General features: G+C 44.3%; 1 protein-coding gene across 6 annotated transcripts in view; it reads left to right on the forward strand.

Moving 5' to 3' along the window:
• LOC121594610 (sodium/potassium-transporting ATPase subunit beta-1-interacting protein) overlaps positions 1–19,190 on the forward strand; it is a 56,393-nt gene that overhangs the window by 22,255 nt on the left and 14,948 nt on the right. For all 6 annotated transcript variants that reach the window (XR_006004997.1, XR_006004996.1, XM_041918061.1 and 3 more), the window contains exons 3-6: positions 11,481–11,618; positions 13,462–13,542; positions 17,368–17,565; positions 17,653–17,713. Coding sequence is in view for 4 of the 6 variants with exons in the window: in XM_041918061.1 (XP_041773995.1) it covers positions 11,481–11,618; positions 13,462–13,542; positions 17,368–17,565; positions 17,653–17,713 (478 nt within the window). In the remaining 2 variants the exon portion in view is untranslated. The remainder of the gene's footprint in view (positions 1–11,480; positions 11,619–13,461; positions 13,543–17,367; positions 17,566–17,652; positions 17,714–19,190) is intronic.

Here is a 19,190-nt window from a genome sequence, read left to right on the forward strand (position 1 = left end):
GCAGTGTTGTGTGGAGGCAAATCGTCATTTTACCTACCTGTTGGGGCAAATGGGAACACAAAACCCAAGGGGTTAGAAAGCGAGCAATAACATACACTTCATTATGTAGCTGTGTCTGCGCGTGTGTGTGTGTGTACGTATGTGTGGGTGTGTGTTTTCAGAATAAAAGGGCACGTTAGGATCCTTCAACACACATACATAGGAATACATAAACAGCGGCTGTGGTGCATCCGTGACGGAAGACCCAAAAACCTGTTTTTGACTTTGTTCGCTCCTTCCCAGCCTACTCTTCAACCTGGTCCACTAAAGCGCGTCCTCCAGAAGCAGAAAATAAGCACAAAACACCTGTCTTGTTGCTTCCTTCGCGGCTTTTCTTTCCTTTATTTGTTTCCCCTCAGTTTTGTGTGCTCTGTGCGTGTGTGTGTGTATGTGGACGTTTGATACAACGTCGTTTACCCCTTGTTCGTTTGTTCTGTTTTTCTTCTGTCCACACTCACGCTGCTTACGAATTGTTTGTTATTATTTTGGCAGAAAGAAGAAAATTGAGCAAAAACCATCGTTGTTCGTCGCCATTGCTCTAAAAAAGCTAAAAACTCTGGCGTAGGCTTGCGGCAGGATTTACATCCTGCCTGATATGTATAGCGGAAGGGAGAGTTGATCTGATGGATCAACGGGCTTCCAGTCAATCCTTTTGAGCCTTCGCGCTTGAGTGACAGCTTTTGTCGTGCATCGATTTTTCGTGGGGCGGTTCAAAGGAAGGAGCAGAGAGAATGTGTATTAGATGGTAGCCGGTGTACTTACCCATCTCGGAAGTAAGCAAAGGAGTTGCAAAAAAAATACATTTTAATCAAAGAAACGTGACAAAAAAGTGAAGTGAAAAAAGTGAGATTTAGGGAGTGTTTGGGACATATTTAGGAGATTGTTTTTTTCTCTAGCGGCTTTCTGAAATAATTGGACGCACAAAGGGGAAAGAGATCACCGTGGATTCTCATTAAAGCCTTACCCATTTATTTGAAGTTGATTGAGGTAACCTGAGGTTGTAACGTTTGATATGACGTGACTGCCCTCTCGCTCAAAGAGGAGAAGAAAAAATAATTAAAAAATGCAAAATTACCTGCACTGTTTACCAAAACTCATCCCTAAAAATGATGTGCCTAATGGTACAATGATTGCTGTGCTTCTCTAGCTTCAATTTATGCTGCACCTACTACCCCACCATGTGGAAAGCACCCAAAGAGGGAAAGTTTTAATTTCGCTTTTATTTTCGCTCAAATCAAAACACAACACAACAACACCACTTACACACACAAACGTATAAGCACCTTGTGCGAGAGTGGTCGAATTCAAAGGGGTTGTTTGGGTTGTTGTTTTTAATAACTCCACCTCTGCATACATAAACGGTAATTGCAAACGTTTCGAGCGGAGAAGAGAAACTGTGTACTGTGTGTTGCTCATACACATCCACTTTTGCACGGTTTTTGGGCAATTATTTGTTTAGGAGCAAGCAACAAATGCACAACCAACAGCTCGATCTCCATCTTGGTTTGAGTCGGTGCGCTTTGGTGCGCCGTGGCAGGAATATGGGCAGAAATTGAATGTTTGGCCACACAACTCCAACTCCGAATTGAAAAGGGAGTCATTTATTTGGCCGATTTACACAAATCTTCTCAGGTGACGATTACGAAACATACGCGATGAAAGACAAATACACACAGAGCGAAACGCTGTACCTAGCATACACGTGTGTGCCGTAGGGACATAGAGTAAATCTTCTCAAACGTCTCATCATTTCGGCGAATGATAAATAGAGGATGCACACTAAAATGTGCCCCTAACGCGACAAGAATGTGCTGCTGACAACATTTCTTCGCTTTCTTTGTTAGTTGATTGATAGTGACACTTTATGTTTAGGAGCGTGCCTACCGACTGGCTGGTTCGTGTTGAGAGACGTGCTGGTGCTATTTATGTTGTGTGTTGTGCATTATAACCTGGTCGGAGCGCGTTTTTTCGATGAGTGCAACACATGAAAGCCATTCCAGAAGGGGGAGGATATTTTTAAAATACTGCCGATGTGTTTTAAATTTCACACATCATAAAACGGTCGGAACGGAATGTTGAGTATCGAAATATCATCGTTTATGAGCAGATTGTGTGTGTGTGTTTTTAATGCTTTGCTATGTTTGGGGAGAATTGAACAACACGAGAAGAGCAATGTAGAGAAGTTTTGAGATAAAATCTTCTTTGTGCTGCTTTTGCTTGCTCTTGCGCGCGTTGTGTTTATCGTTTATTTTCACTTTCTCCTGCTGCAGTTTATGCTTCTTGTGTGCTTTCAACATGCTCGCCAAAGGTCACACGAACGTTTGCCATTTTAGAAGGGCCAATGAACAGCGGCCAACCTGGGAAGAGTGCTGATTGACCTGAATTTTTCCATACCAGTGATTTGCTTGGCACAGCACAGCACAAGGGAGGGAGGGGAGTGCAAAAATAAAGTAGCAACCGTTCGGCCAAAGTGAAAGTAAATTCACCTTCCGCAAGGAACAACTTTAAACGAAGCATCATCCGTTCGCCCGGCATGGTTGGAACTTTGTTTTTTTTTCCTATCGTTATTTTGGCTTGTTTTTGTTGCGCCGGCGTTTAGAGATTGACGGCTCCCGAGTTCGAGTGGAGGTAATTTAGTGCGCGAAATAAAATCATCTGCCATCATTATCGAGAAATGAGGCTGGCCTTAGAGCCCCGGCTTGTTTAGCAAAATTGGATTGCTGTTTATGTTAAAACATTTTCTTCAAATTCAGCGCCTAATAAAACACACCTAAATTTCGAACTTTCTATGCGAGCTTAAAGTTTTGCGGGCTAAAATGGCCGGTTACCGGTTTTCACCCTCTGTGTGTTATTTTATTGCCATCGCAATTATCAACAACCCCTCATTTGGAATGGTTTTTGTCGCTCAAGCTTCGACCCAATTTAATATGGGTTAACCATGACAGGGAAGCGCGCGTGCCATTTTCGCGTAATGCTTATGCTGTGTTTTTACCCCACCGGCCTGAAGAAAACCACACAAAATGGTATTGTTCCTTCCCGCGCAGTTCAACGTGGCCAAATTTGGCTTCCTCCCCTCGGCTCTGCTTCATATACCTTCATTGTGGGCGCGGGAAAACACTGTGGTAACGGGGAAAATGCAACGCCAAAGCGCCGAGCAGCACAGAAGAGAGCTGTCAGAAACGCGAAGCCCGATTGACTTTGATATGCCCCGCAGCACACGGTAGACTTCTGCTTTGTCTGCCAAAACATCGGCCGCTTTCATTGCTTGCCTCCCTTTTTATGCTTTTGTACGAAACGACGACGGTGCGTTGAGATTTTGTTTATTTTTGTGGGTGGACCCGTGGTTTCTATGGGAATTTGAAGCATTTTATTGTACTTCACCTCCGGAGATTGCTTCTGCTGCTGCTGGTGCTGCTGCCTACTCCTCCATTCGATGTTCCTTGAAGAGCGCCTCACTTCACTTGCTGTGTGGCTCGAAACCGCTTTATGTTGCATTCTAGGAACATTTAACAATTGTGTGTAGCAAACCGAAATAGAAACGTTAAATGAAGCAGTGGGTTGTGCTGCGGGACAAATTAAAGTCGACGACCATATGAAGGCATATCGTGGCGTTGTTGTGTCATATATGATTGCAATAAAGGTTTAGGTCCAAACTTTGCTGGGGAATGTAGAAGATCTCTGTCGTGCCCCGCACGACGTTAGTCGGCTTTATGTATAGCGTGACCATTAAACAGAAGAAAACAACGCTCCTTCAGAAGATACTTAAATGCTGTTCCTGATCCTTCCCCCCCCCCTTCATATGATACGCTCATTAGCGGGGGCGACGACCCCCGGGGAGGCGGTCCAATTTTTGATGGAGTTCAACCGTAACCCCATAAATGTAACCGCCAACGACGACGACGAAGATGTCGCTAGTATCCCTTAAGTGTGTCATCTATTTTTAAACTTCCGTGGATAAGTTTCTTGTTCAGAGTGGGGAGCGTTTTTGGGTAGGAGGAAAAGAAGGAGCACGTGCGGCGGCGCCCTTTGCTTGCTTTAGATCCGCGCGCAACTACACCAACAGGTGGTCACTTTCAGTTTCGACAGCTTCCTAGTGGTGCAGTGTGTGTGTATGTGTGTGTTTTTCCTCTGGTCGAGAACTCTCAGGCAGCTCTCTTCTCCGCTCCGCTCGGAGGGTTGTTGGTAATTGAAATCTAATGCTCATTAAGCAAACATCAACTTTTTCTCTAGCGTAAACGTTCGACGGGAGGAGTTTGGCAGACGAGAGACGATCGTTTGGGCAGGTCTGTGATATATCTACGTGTAGCACGAGGGAAGGCAAGCATATTGCAACAATTTGAATTGGGATGGGTTTTGGAGTTTGGAGTGGTTGGTAAACAAATTGGGTAGCTTTGGGGGGGGGGGGGAGGGGGGGGAAGTATTTAAAAGTTGTACTTTGCTGTACCGAAACACGGACTGCGGTTCAAAGATTTAAAAATAAATTAGGGGAATAATGATGAGGGCTACGGATTTGGGTGTAATTTGGTTGTAGATTGACTTGTTTTGGGGTATCTTTTATTAAGAACACCTCTTTCTGTGGAAATCATGTCATGATTTCTATAAAAAACATTGTGCTTCGTTTCCTGGTTGAAGTTGAAATGATTTAATAGTTGAAATAGTTGAAATGATTCAATAGACCTAACGACCATCAATGAACTGTCATTTCTTTAGTGAACCTTTGAATTAGTAGCGCCATCTAACGGAAAATGTAAGAACTGCACGAAGAGCTTGTATGATGGGCCAACTTAACGATACATTTAATTTGCTTTTTATGAGGTCGTAGAATGTGGAAACGGACATCAAAATTATTATACGTCCCCTCGTCTACACAACATAAAAAATGCTCACACACTGTATTTCTCTTGTATTCTTCCTCTCTCTCTCCGTCTCTCTTTCCTAGCATCACTTCCAGATATTGACATTTGTTTTTCCGCCTCCCGGGCACAATCGCTTTTGCTCTTGTTTTGATCATCCTCTCTGGAGCGCGCAAACCCCCTGCGGGGATGGGATTGAGACGGGAGGACGAAGGAAAAAGCTAATTTTATGGGCATTAGAAGATTTGATACATCTCGTTATGGTCCTTGATTCCTTTGCTGCATAATCCATGATGGTGGTGGTGGTGAGCGGAGATTAAAACGGTCATTTGAACGAATATAGCTCACTCGTGTAATCGGTGGCTTGGGCTCCCGTGTCAGCCTCTTTTATCGACACGGTGAAATTAATACGTTCTCCAGACAGGGGCAGCTCCGAACAAGCAAAAGCTCCCAAAAGCTATCGATTGTGTGTGTGTGTTTGTCTCTATCTTGATTTCGGATATTGGGAGAATATAATTTTGTGGAAATCACTTCTTCACCATTTCCATCGAAGGTCGCCGTCGCCGGAAGGCAAACGGGACAAAACCAAAAAGAAATGGAACCGAGGGCCAAGATCTTTCAAGATTTGTCCCCATCTTTGCTGTCCTGCTTGCTTCTTCTTTACTCTACTTCACCCCGATCTTATCGGCGGTGGTGGTCACCTTCCACACCGGTTTTTGTGCGTACGCGAGCGCTCGGACCTGTTCGTGCGTGCGTGTGTATCTTGTCGCTGATGGGTTTGCTTCAAGCGCAGCCATATCGTGCATGTTTTATAAGCTGTAGCTGTGTGAAATCCGAAACCCTGCAACGTGATAGCTATCCGATGCTCTCCGGTGCGAGCGATGTATGTATGTTAGCTACCGAACGGAGGCGGCAGTGTTGCTCCGCCCGCTCGCAAGTAAAAGGTGAAAGTAGAACAAGCCCCATTCATCCACTGAGGATGCTGGCAAAAAGGCGCGAAGGGGGGGAAATTGCATACACGATCGAATATTGCAATCAACCACCCCCTGTGTGTGCGTGGATACGCTTCAGCTACGTGTGTAATTTGATGCAGGTGTGCCTACTTGGTGTAAACATTGCAACGTTTGCTGCAAAACTGCTGATCCAGCGCCACATTCCAAAGGTGTGCGCGGTGTCGCAGGACTGCTGGAGCACACGCACCTGTTCCTTTGCTTTAGTGTCACTTTCACTTTTTTTCTGCACAAAATATGCGAAAATAGATATTATTCATGGGACCTTAACTGCCAGTCCTAATTCAAAGGACAGATCATCATACAAAAATCACAAAAATGTGACGAAATAAATCGCTTTTCGTTCCGTTTTACCTGGCGGAGGTGATGGGAGGAAGGCGAATGATGATTCTTGCTCAATTCCATTGTCAGCCCCGGCGCATGTAATTCATCTTCAAACCTTCAAAGACTGTCAGAAAAGACCTTATTGCTGCTGCTGCTGCTTCGGTGCCGGTTCCGTTATTTATGTGACAACGCTGTCTGTCTGATGGCAGACCGACCCCCATGCCCAATATCCGTCGGTTCTTTTGTTTATTTGGGGCAGCCTTTGTGTTCTCTGTCTAAGTGAACATCAATAATTGAGTGAGCTTCAGCTTCGTGCTGTTGTCCTTAGGCGCCGTGCGATGGGATTATTAATGTGTCGGATCGGGTCGTCCCCCAGGCACCACCAGGTCCGGCAGCCCACACAAAAGGTGACTACCTTTGCTTGGGTGTGAATCTTACTTCCGTTTTGTTTTATTGGCATCAGAGAGGAGTGCCTCGTTAAAGCCACGATTTGCCCGCCATTTTTGGACGACTTGAAAGGGAAGTCCGAAGTATGTTTGACTCCCAACATTTTGTTTTCTTGTTTTTGCATCACACGGTGGGAATGGGTTTACCTTTTCTGCTCTACTAAAAGCAATGGAAGGCGTGATACACTTTCTTCCCGTCTTTGATCGATGCGCCTTCCTCCGGTCTAATCCAAAGTCGGATGTTTCGAAGTTGTGTCGGCCGGACAATACGGCCTCCCCCGGGGGGATTTTTTTTAATGCTGGGTTAGGTCTTGCTGTTGCTTTTTTTTTATTACTGTTGCTTCTCTTTTGCCTTCTCTCTAACCCATTGCACTAGATCGAACGTGACCCAGAAACACAGATCGATCTGGAACACTTCGTGGCCGCCATCTGGTGCTGCTGCTGGTGCTGCTCCATCAATTGAGCGATGCGATCGGTCAGCGAGATCTCCTCTCGCTCCCATTACTAACTGATGATCGTTTCGCTCTTCCGCCAGGGCCTTCCACAACACAAAAACAGCCACGAGGAAGGGGATGTTGCGCAGTTGCTGCACTTCTGTTTAATTATTGGACAATTAGATGATTGCAGACAACGGTGCGACTGGTTGGTTGGTGTGAAAGATGGTGCGAGAACGAGGCTCAGTTTCAATAGCATTGGCTGATTTATGTGTGAGATTTTTACCACACAGCCACTATCATCGCGTGTGCGTCACAAACAAACAATAATTTTTAATGATAAAGAAACGGAAAATGGAATTATGTGTGTGCCTTCTTTTCCCCCCATGTACGTCACCGTCCGTTCGTCCGTCCGTCATTCGGAGGTGCACGTGGGCCGAAATAACTTTCCTTCTTTATTCATCATTCAAAAAGGTGAGTTGTTGTTTGGTGGTTGTGTGTGCTGCCTGCTGCACACTGATTGAACGTGGCAGGGGGGGGGGGGGTAGCTGGTGCTTCGTGGAGGAATAATTTATGCAGCAGCTGCTTTCGGATACAATGCTTTTCTCGCATTTTTGCCCAATAAGCACTGGGTGGTGGGAGTCTGCTACCTTTTTTTTGAGGGGCAGGAGAGAAGTAGGAAACTTAATTATTGCGTACGATTTAATTTGCTAATCTTGTTGTTGTATGCTCGGGTTTTTCGGTGGTGGAGTTTGAGTGTTGATTTAGGTTAGGAGAGAGGTTTCATTAAAGTTGACATGATGTTTCATTCGGGAAGAGGCAGTCACACCAGGGAACAGAAATGCGCAAACAAAATGTGGCAACATGATGTTTTTGTGTGTATGTGCGGAACTCTAACGGTGATTTAAATATTTTTCTTTATCAACACAACCCAACAAACATCCCCCAAACACGCTGTAAATCAAACAAAACCGATCGCCCGATTTTGGGTGAGATATTTCTGACGGAAAATTGGTTCAGCATTGTCATTCCCGCCGGTTTGGTTTCGTTCTAATATTGAAGCTTTCGTTCGGTCGTTCCATCTACGCTGTTGTGTCCGCACACTTTGCTCTTTATTTACTCTCCAAATTATGATGCTATGGCTTTTGCTGGACGTTTGACGACCATCAACTTACAACTTCCCGCTTGGTCTTTTGTGGGAACGAAAACAGCACGCAATCGACACCTTGGCCACGGGCGTGGTTTGATTTATTGTTTCTGTAAGACCCAGTTCTTTTCACTCTTTAGGCCCGAGAGGTGCGAGAAGCATTCCGGTGTTCTTGTTTGGAAGGTTTTGGAACGATCACGCGCAACGAAACGCATAAAAGCGCTGGTTCGGTGGTTTTATTTGCATAACGTTTACTACCAAATTCCGATTCCGATTCCGAGAGATGGATTACTGCTCCAATCGATGAAGGAGTTTGTGCTTGGGCGGAAACTGCGAATGAAAGGGACAGTTAAAATCAACTCATTCCGCGTTTAGTACTTCGCGTTTCGTAATAAACCGGTGCGGAATGGGTCCGATTCGCGTTGCGCAATCAAAGCAGCGCACAATTTGTTTGTCGTCTAGTGCTTTCCAGATGATAAATTTCATCCCTTTGTTTTCTAGTGCAAGAAAAAGAAGAAAACAAACCCGTTTTGGTTAATAGATTCAAAGAAATGGCATTCCGTTTCGTTCACAATTTAATGTAATCAAAAATCAAAAGCATGCGCAAGCAGGAGTAGGATTGAAAAGCAATATTCATTGGAATTGTTGTTATGCCCGTCAGGGTTGGTTTAGTTTTTTTTTTTTGCTTGTAAAGTGCGTAATAGCATAACGTCAAAGCCCCGGAAGAAAGCAATTACAGAGCAAAGCAGGGCAAGTAGAGCCATCACTCAACTGATAGCGCGACCGATGCACTGGAGCGAGCGGCTGGTGGTTGGTGTGTTTGTTGATATGATGTGCTTGAGAGCGATTGTTACTGTAAGCAGGAAGCATATACTGCGCTGTAAAAAAGTGTGTTCTGCTTTTAAAACAAGAATCATTTTATTTTAATTTAAATTTCAATAATATGTGACTTTAAATGTGCTTAAACGCATGTAAGACGATGCAACAACATACATCCCGTCCTTCGCAAACGATCATGATCTACCGAGAACGCATGCAACAACCCGCTTATCAGCGACCGTCGATCGTGAGTAAACTTTTTTTGTTGCTGAGATTGTTGTTGTTGCAATTATCACCATCGCATGCATAACTAAGCTACTGCCTATGGGGGAAGGTCATTGCACTTGCGCATTGGGTCGGCATGTAAATGAAGGCGAAAGGAAATTAATTATTATTTAATAACATGTTTTCCCGACTTTGAAAAAACGGGAGAGGAGTTTGAAAGTGTAAAAAGAACTCTTTTCTTTTGATCGTTGATCGCTGATGATGTGCAGGGTGTTTCATGTGATATCGCAATCTACGCAATGTTTACCGCAGTAAAACCAGTTGAACCGTGGAGGCTATTTATTTAAATTTCTTTAGTTTACTATAGAAGTTGTGAATAGAATAATGGTAATGTCAGATAGTATTTTAAAAAATCTTTTGAGTTTAAAGTATACGCTCAACTTTATAAGGTAATCAATTTATATCTTGATCAAGGAAACTTAAACTGATTTAATTTCAATTCAAAAAGTAAGGTTTACAATGAAATAATAGTAAAAATTCTTACATCATATTCAAACGAATCATGAGCCCCTTTCCGTTGTAAGTTCGTAGGCTGAAATTTTAGCCTGTCAGCTGTTTGCACTGTATAGCAGTTTTCGGGCAGCTATCAAAGTGGGTATAATATACAGGTGGGCTTATCCCAAGGTGCATGTATTTTGAAGGCTGATTTTTATCGTTTCTGCTTCTGAATGAAAATTTTAAGTGTGTTTTGTGTATTCTTCAAGCAATCAGAACGCCTGTTGGAGCAAAACTTTTCACCCGTCCTGTCAAAAAGTGACGTAAATTTGGTTATAAAACATGCTGTGAGACCACCTGGTTTACATAGACTTTGATTCTAGATTCCACCACCTGATCTCTTTGATGCACCTTGTGATAAATGTAAACACAACCTTGTTTTGCACTTCTTTCGAGCAGGTACTCGAATCTAATTTTAGCTTTGAGACTGAAGTAATCTAGACTAAAAATCGAAGGCTAGTTTTGTGTGTGGATTTGTATAGAGTGTTGACATGATTTCAGCCTCCAACTGTCAAACTCCATATAAAAAAGCTGACTAGAATCGTAAAGGACTAGACGTTAGACTTATTTAATCCTGTTAGATTCACTTGATATCAAATTCCGAGCCATATTTATCACAATCACAGTAACTGCATTTTCAGATGCGGAGAATGGATTGGGAAACATATTAGAACCCACTCCCACGAGATCCGCGATTTTTTAGATTTTGCTTATGCTTATGCTCAGGATCATGATTCAGGTTCTTTCTTACACTGGTCCTGACAATCCATTCTTCCACCGAAACGTGTGATGGGATGTGTTAGAATTGCAATATCATCTCATGACGTTAGCTGTTTTTTTTTATGTTCACGAAACCATTGTAATTCACGCACTGGGAATTTACGAAAATGTTTGATTAGTTTGCGATAAAATAAAACCTCTGTGCGTATTGTGAAACAACCTTATTTCGCCGTTCTTTCCCGCTTTTTTTTTTACGATGTGCTTATTTGCATAAGAAAAACTCCAGTGCATTGTCAGTGCCTAGTCCCATCAGTCCCTCAAAACAAGTCAGCTTTACTCGCCCGTTAAACCACCGGAACGAAACGACCGCGCCGCGACCGAAAGTGTCGACGAAGCTAACGCTAATGGTCATGCTAATGATAAAATTCAATTATTAGCTCCTTTCGCTTCCTTCCTTCCTTTCTGTTTGAAGCGAGGAAGAGGGGCGGCAGAACGCTCCTTGCCTCTCTTCACCCCGCCTTCCCTGATGGTGGTGGTGAGTTGAGGTCTCGTCTGTATTGAAATATTGCCTGGTAATATTGAAAAAGCTTTCGCAACTAATTATCCGAGCGCAAACCGGGGAGGAGTACCTTTAAAGACGAGCAGAATATTCTTCCTTCGTATTAATTGTGTCTTTTACGCTGCAAATGGATCGACCTTTTCACACAGGAAGCGTGTGTGATGTTGCGTTGGCCCTATCGGTTCAGTACGGAGCTTCTTCATCGTAGGCGCCACAGCATCCTCATTAGCAGGCAGCCGAACGCCTCATTAGCCACCAGGCTCTTTCCACATATGATGTCGAACCTACATTTACCTGCGAAAATGTCTAATGTTTCTCGTTTCCTGCTTCCTTATTTTCTCCTCCCCAGCTATTCGTCATCGAGCGACAGGTGTTCGACTTTCTCGGCTACATGTGGGCACCGATCCTGGTGAACTTCTTTCAGATCCTGTTTGTGATATTCGGTTTCTTCGGTGCCTATCAGTACCGGCCCCGGTACCTCGTAGCGGTAAGTGTGTTTTTAATAAAATTTCAGTAACCAGGCAAGGGCTTTTGGAGGTGCAGGAGGGGAGGCGTGATTTGGGCTCTCCCTGTTGCACGTTTGGCCGTTAAATTGATAGCTGTCTTTTAGTTCGGGGAGAGGGGAAACCTGGGAGATGGAGTTGATTATGGCCCTACGTATGCCACTAAAACACTGAACACAGAGGCTTTCGGTGTGTGTGTGAAAGTGTGAAAGTGTTTCGGGGAGAGACAGGCAAACACCGACAAACCTAATCGGCACCTGTTTAGCCGATCGATAAAAAATAATAGATAGCTTCAAGCCTATCGCGCGAGCGTGTGTGTGTGGAAATGGTATGATTAATTTGTATGTTAGCTACGATAAAGGATTGGGGTTGCACGTCGTCCTCCCTCTGGCTTTCTGTGCTTCCTTTCCCTTCGGCAGCTTTTCTGGGTTTTATCCAGCGGAATGTGTATCAGCTAGCCCCCACGAGGGTAACATAAATTTTCCACGATGAATTATAGCAACTCAACGGCCCTTTCTGATAGGGCTGTCTCCCTCTCACCCTAGTCGATTTGTGAGCTGATGATGAGTTCGGTTTCAGTGCTTTTTCACGGGGGAAAACGTCCCGCGCGATTGCATCCATTGCCGCTGCTGCGGGAGGGCGTAATTTGGTTACTTGTAAAGACGACGATGACGACGAACCCCTCCCTGCATAATGGAAGGAATTCCGGGTGTGGGATATTTTGCTTCCCATCGTAAACCATTCCAAAGGTGATTGTGTGCTGCAAGGGTCGTAAAGAAAGCAAGGAAAGGGGGGAATGCCTGTCACAGTGAAACACAGCAGAACCTGTAATCCGCGGCATCGGTTACGGTACGCTGCACCCGCTTCTTGCCTTTTGCAGACGAGTTTAGCATTCTTAACCCTTTTGGAAGTAGACTGGGGGGAAGGTGGGGCGATTTCTTGAGGGTATTTTTACAAACAAAGAAGAATTTTTTAATAGTAAAAGAAAATAGATTTTAAATATTTATATTCGAAATAATGTTAAAACAAATAAATGCTTTCTAATGTTTACATTTTCTTTTAAACAATCAATCCACCCTGCAGGGTTAAACTCATTACGAGCAAAGGGGTTTTTTGTTGCTCAAGTTTTTCTCAAATTTCCCGCTGCTTGTTGTTGTAAGCCTTGTTCCTGTATGAACAAAGAACGAAAAAAAGGGGAGGAAACACACTTGGTACTAATGACGACACGGCAATGACCGCAACGATACTACCCCCTCGTGCATGACAGAGTCAGCTGCCGGCTTCAGTCTTGTCGAAAAACCCTTTTCCCCGGTTTCCGTCACCGTGCACCGTACGTCGCAGACACCGGAACCGATGAAAAGCACGTGAAAATGTGTCACCAGTGTGGCTTTTGGCGTCGGCTTGTGGGATTAAATTTTCCTCACTCAAACCCCGCTGTGTCTCCCGTCCCATAAACGGAACGCGCGTGACACACAATGCTCTCCGAACAAGCACTTAATAGCTCCATGACAACGGCGACGACGGCCCGTACGCGGCCGGCTGACGAAGATGTACCCCGTTGACAATGGGATGGCGTTACTTTCGTTAGTTTGGAGGTGTTTTTTTGTATTGTTTGCTTTGGTTCATCTCGTTGACTTTTTGACACTGCGAACCACTTTAATGGCTGTATCAAATGTCGTAAAATGAGGGTTTTTTTAGTTCAATGATCGGTTGTTTCTACGATTGTGAAGTAATTTTATGTGCCTGAGGTGTAAATGACGCTTTTAAAATAGTTTACAAGGATGTTTTCTTTTTAAACATATTTACTATTTTTGTTTCTCTTTTCAGTATACCGTGTGGAGTTTGCTGTGGTTAGGATGGAACATCTTCCTAATATGCTTTTATCTAAATATAGGAATTTTAGATAGGGTGAGTGTTGTGTATATGTTTATTAGTAAAACTATTCATTAGTAATTAAGCTTAGTAACTAGAAATACTACTTTGTCTGTTTGCTGTGTTAAGTTACTAGTTTTCTTTTGTTACTTTAAATCTAAAATCAAAAAAAAAAAAACATCCGAATTATCCATCACTCTTACATAGAGCTTAATAATGGCGCTCTGGCTAAGTCACTTTCAAGAACATGATTATAGAACCTGCCAATTGTGTTATAACTTATAATGTTTTACTTTTGTTTTGCTTCTAATACTACTTGGACGCTAATTAAGCATTAATTTGCTTATGGAACAGTTCGTAAAAAAGGAAAAGGGTTATGAAACGAATGACATGTGCTGTGACCTAAATAGATAGAACTATTTCAGTTTCCATCCCTGTACACTTGGTGCCGAAAGTAATCAAAGTTTCACCATAGAGTGACTCCGCTGTGCGGTAATTAGAACTCTTCATTAACAGAGCGAGCGGCAGAGCGAAATGGTGTCGCAAACAAAACTTAACCATTCGTCCAAAGTTTGTCTCCCGGTTGTTGGGCGCCCCCGGAGGATCGATCGTTGTTGATCAGAAATGAGAGAAAAAAGCAACAAAGAGAAGAAAAACGAAGGCATCAAGTGCTGGACTTTTCCAATAAGTAAACTTCTTGCCCACCCAGCCTGTGTGGCTGTGTGTTTTTCTCTTTGTCCGCGTTGTAGTTGAAGTTACACGAGTTGTCAACCACCCCTCTGGATAACTATTTGGCATCGATTGGATCGGGGATGCTCTAATGGTTATGCAGTAATCTCATTAGCCGATAAACGTTATCATCACGCTCTGTGCAGTAGTTGGTGGATATCGGGCGCTTAAAATCTTGTCTAGACGGTCGAATTTTTTATGCTGCCTGAAATGTGGACTTTCGCAGCACTGTCTGCTGTTGTTGCCTGGGTGCATTGTTATACTATTTGTGGACAAACATCGTGTACTTCCATCTAGACGACTACCACAGACTTTTCATGTGTGGCACAACGGCAAATAACTGGATTTGCATTGTGTTGAGATATACCAAGGGAGTCCTTTTTGTATACGGTTGGGTTCGTTGTTTATTTGGAACCGTGCCAAGATGCGGAAATCTTCGAACACCGGAATGCACATGAGAGCACAGACCAGTGTGGCCAATGTGAACCGTCAACGGATTAAGCTAAAGGCCGTAGGTCTCGAGGCTTTCACCATAATACTGTCCATTAGAGGCTTCATTATAATGGCTCAAGATGTGTATGCAATGTACTTTCGTATACGTTCGTATCGCTTACCTGCAATCGTGTATATATCGACCGCTGTTTTGGGACGCACACAGAGAAGAATCGATCGAGCGAAATGTGATGGCTTTAGCCGGCTTGCATGACCAGGTTCAATTTCCAGTGCTTCTTCAATGTGTTCTGCAACCACGCCGGGCCGGAACGTCCAAACCCAAGCAATGTCCATCCATTGATGCAGCTTTCCATAATTGGAATTCATCGCTCTTTGATTGTTGTGTGTTTGCAGTGAAAGCTTGTAAACAGCAAAACCTGAAAACCACCGAAACCCAACCATTTCGGGACAGAATGTATCCCATTAGCGCAGTAAAGCAACCACCCTGTGGGTTCGGAGTTGCTGCATATCGCCATGACGTCAGAAGCTCGAAGCGCGCACACCCGCTGGGTATGCTTGAGTGAGAGGCGATGGCAATCATCGGCGAACGGTGAAAGAGAGAAAGTGATGGCCAGTGAAGCACGTTGGCATTGCGGAATTCCAATGACCTTGACCCGGACACTGTAGTTAGTTTCAGGTCCTTCACGTGCCAGCCAGTTAACCCAGACGGTGCTTTTTTGGGGGAGTTGAAGTAAGTGTGTGAGAGAGAGAGAGATAGCGCAAAGCACTGTAAAAGGCATGGAATGCGGAGAAATAACCGGCAAACTCAGACACACACTAACACACACAGTCCCAAGGGACAACTGAGACGGGCTGGTGCGAATCCGTGCTTAGACCGAGCCAGTCAGTTGGTGTCCTTCACGTTGGGTGTCCTTTTTTTTCACCGCCAGTCGGGCAGTGATAGCATGGTGTAGCACTCAGATGGTCGTAAAATACGTTACGTCACAGACGTGGGGCAATGTGTTTCACCGATCCTTCGCTCATGTCTTCAATGCTCCCCTCCCGAATGAGAGGAGTCCATTTCGTCGAGTCCTTTTTTCTTACTTGAAAAATTCCTTCATTCTCCACATTGGGAGCTGTGAAAACTTTACTGCAGACGCCGCTCTGTCTGAGGTGTGTTGTCGACCCGCCGCAAAACATGCTGTAATAGTTTGAGATGAATGATAAACGGGGTGAGAACACGGGCGCGCGCGCTCGCGGAGGACCCCGTTTGTGCAGTAGATTTGTTGCCCTGTTGTTGTGTAGCTCCTGGAATGGGGTTTTCACCGTAATAGTTCGCTCCATTTCGGTTCGGTTGCATGTTGTGGCAGTCCATTCGAACCGAAATTGAATTTTTGGAAAATAGAAAAGCATTAGTTTGTGTGTTGGTGTGTTTGTGGACCATGGGAGAGTAGGGTTTTCGTGGGGAGAAGCGCTTTGAAGCTGATCTAATTTGACGATTGCCTTTGACGATTGGCATTGAATGTTTTGGAAATAGGTTACACGCAACGGTTCGCTTTCGAATGGGGTTTTGGACGGAAATGTTCCATTTTGCTCCTGCTCTACTGTGTGACTAGCTCTATTTAGTGGTTTGATAATGTTCTGCATTAAGCAATACGGCCTGTTAGATGGACTGTGTCGTCTGAATAAAAAGTGTTGCAAAGGTTTTATACAGTTTTTTTTTATTTGATTCAAAACCACATATCTCAGGTTCTTCATTAAGAACTTCAGAGATATGCTCTTTCAAAGTCAAGTGTACTAAGGCGAATTATCTAAGCTCATTAACTCGCTAATCGTTTAAGCTTAAATCAAACCTTAATAGCCTCCTCTAACGATAACACTCCTGAGAACGACATTTTGCTTTATTTTTAGCAGCGTAAATCGTCCAAAGTTATTTCAACAAAACTTTTTCAGTGCTTTCAGTGCTCTACTCCTTCGGTCCCTGTGGTCCCAAGTAGCAGCGTTAGTGTCTGCCGTTGTTTGATTGCCATACCTTTGCTCGGTTTTATGTACGCCGAGCAGTTCGGAAATCTTTACGACACCCACTGCCATCGTCAATCAAAAGCTGTTTCACGTCGAAGAAGTTTGCTTTCGCTGGAAGATGGTTGAGATGGAATTATTTGTGGGATCAAAGCTGTCAGCGGGAAGATGGGAATGAACGGTGACCTTGGAACTTGGTGTACCCTAAAGGTCACAAAGAAGAAGGATGCGCTTGGTTGCCTGGGCCTGTTTACGGTCGGAGAGTCGGAGCGTTCACTAGCAGATATTCGGAAGAAAGGATACTTTGTTAGCTATAAGCTCTACATGTTGCAACAGAAGCTTTCTTGGGCGTTGCAATAAATTCTCACATTAGCATTGCTTAGGTTTATTGGCGTGTTCTTTATGTACCTAATCTGGTACTCTGAAGTGTAGCTTTGGATCATACTGTTCTTTACCGGAAGAGGCGTTTGCTACCGAGTAACGAAAAATAATCGTGACAATATTTCGAAGAATTATCTCTCCAATCTAGACATCTCTTTGTGAATTCCTCGTAATATATTCTGAACCTGATTTTGAATGTATTCTAAAAAAAGTATTTTTATTCCTTCCAATATGCCTATGCCTAACGAAATAACCGAAATCTTTCCATTTTTATTTGCTTCATTCTTTAAAAACCAACAGGATAGTGATTTATTGAATTTGGGAACGGGCAGCGTGTCCTGGTTCGAGGAGAATGGCTACGGTTGCCGACCCACCTACCCCACCAATATCACATCGGAGGATCCTTACCGGCCGGTGCGACCGGAACGGGTCGACGGTTGCCTGCTGGAGTATCACATCGTGGAAGTGGTACAATCGGGCATCCACTGCGCACTAGCAGTAAGTAATCGAAAGTCCCTCCTATAGTTATCTTTACTCTTAGGCTAGTCACATTAACGTGCCTTTCTGTCTATCTGTTTGTTTTAGGTTTTTGGAATCTTTGGAGCAATCTGCCTTGGACAGACGTTTCTAGACGAGGATGACAGCTGTAAGTACGGGCCCCCGGGTTAGGTGCTTTCGATCCATCTGTCCATTGTATCTCCCGTTTCCTTACCTCCCCCCCCCCCCCCCCCCTCATGTTGATCCTTTGCCGTGTTGCGTCGTCCCTGTTGCGTTTAATGTAACGATTTTGTGGGCATCGAATCGGTTGCCTAGTTTGCCCAATTTTCTCCAAAATTAGCTGTACTTTAACCCAAAATGTTTCCCTCAACACCATGGAAGCAGTTAGCTAAAGCAGTGAAGTACTTATATACCGCCTGCTTTTCTCCCTCTTACTAACTTGACACTTGTGTTAGGCTCACAATCACTCATATATCACTAACATTCTATTATCTGTTCTTACTTCCTATCGTACCAATCCCACCTTAACTTGATCATTCGCTTGTGCGAGCAACAGCAACAGCAGGAGCAGCATGTAACTTGACGCGTTGCTGTGCGTTCCCTAATTCGTATCTAATCCTTTCGGGAAAGTAATTACTCACCAAGGGAAAGCATTCGGGGCAGCAATCGGTAGAAATTATTGGGTTGAACACGCCGTAGGAGTGGGCTATTTCTGTTGGGCGGGCAGAGCAGGGGGTTTCTGGTTCGTATTTGCAGCCGTTACTAGTAAATGTGTCGCGCGCCCTACGCTTTGCCTGTGTCCTTGTGAGCTTATTGAAATAATCTAAATCTAAGCCTCCAAGTAGCTTGAGAAGTAGAAGATGTATTTGATTGTAGAATAGATGGATAGTGTCGCGCAGAAATGTTCTGCAGAGGCTGAGAACGGAATTGGGTCAGTAGATTGTAATTAGACTTGGTATTTTGAGCAGGATTTGTTGGCGCTCGTAGCGATGTGTCATTTTTAAATAGGAACTTTCATTAGCCGCGTGCAACGTGTTATCTGCCCTGGTGCAGTAAAGCGTGCTACCTCTTCCTACACACGGTTCAAGGTACGAATGTTTCAGGTTAACGTAACGATGTGTGATGTCAGCCGGACAGCTTTACGAGGCGGAAAGTGTAAGTGGCTGGTGATGTACATCACCTTCAATCGTCTGCGCTGTATGTCGTATCATATCTCAAGTGGATCATTTGGTTGGTTGGCAGGCCGTGATAATAGTGTGTGATCGTTAAAACACACCATCGCTTCCTCCGTGGACGACACAACGACCGCGTGGAGGAGTTGATTGGTGCACTGGTCTTTGTTCTCATGGTTGCGCTGCCGCCACCCTTTTGTTGCGACTGCGAGAACAATGCTGTTGTGCTGCATGCTCCGTTACAACGGGAAGTGAGAAACAAATTACTATTACCGGGCCTCTATCTTACCTCCAACAACTGGTAGACGAGAGGGTACATGCATTCGCAAACGGCTAGCTGTTGCGGTGTTCGTCACGGAAGTGGACGAAAATTATTCTAGTTACGCGCGCGTTAGCCTCGTAACGTCCGGGGCGTGCAGCGAGCGCCATTGTTTTGTAGAGACGCTGCAGAAA

The sequence above is a fragment of the Anopheles merus genome, chromosome 2L (genome assembly GCF_017562075.2).
Source record: "Anopheles merus strain MAF chromosome 2L, AmerM5.1, whole genome shotgun sequence".
Taxonomy (NCBI): Eukaryota; Metazoa; Arthropoda; class Insecta; order Diptera; family Culicidae; genus Anopheles; species Anopheles merus.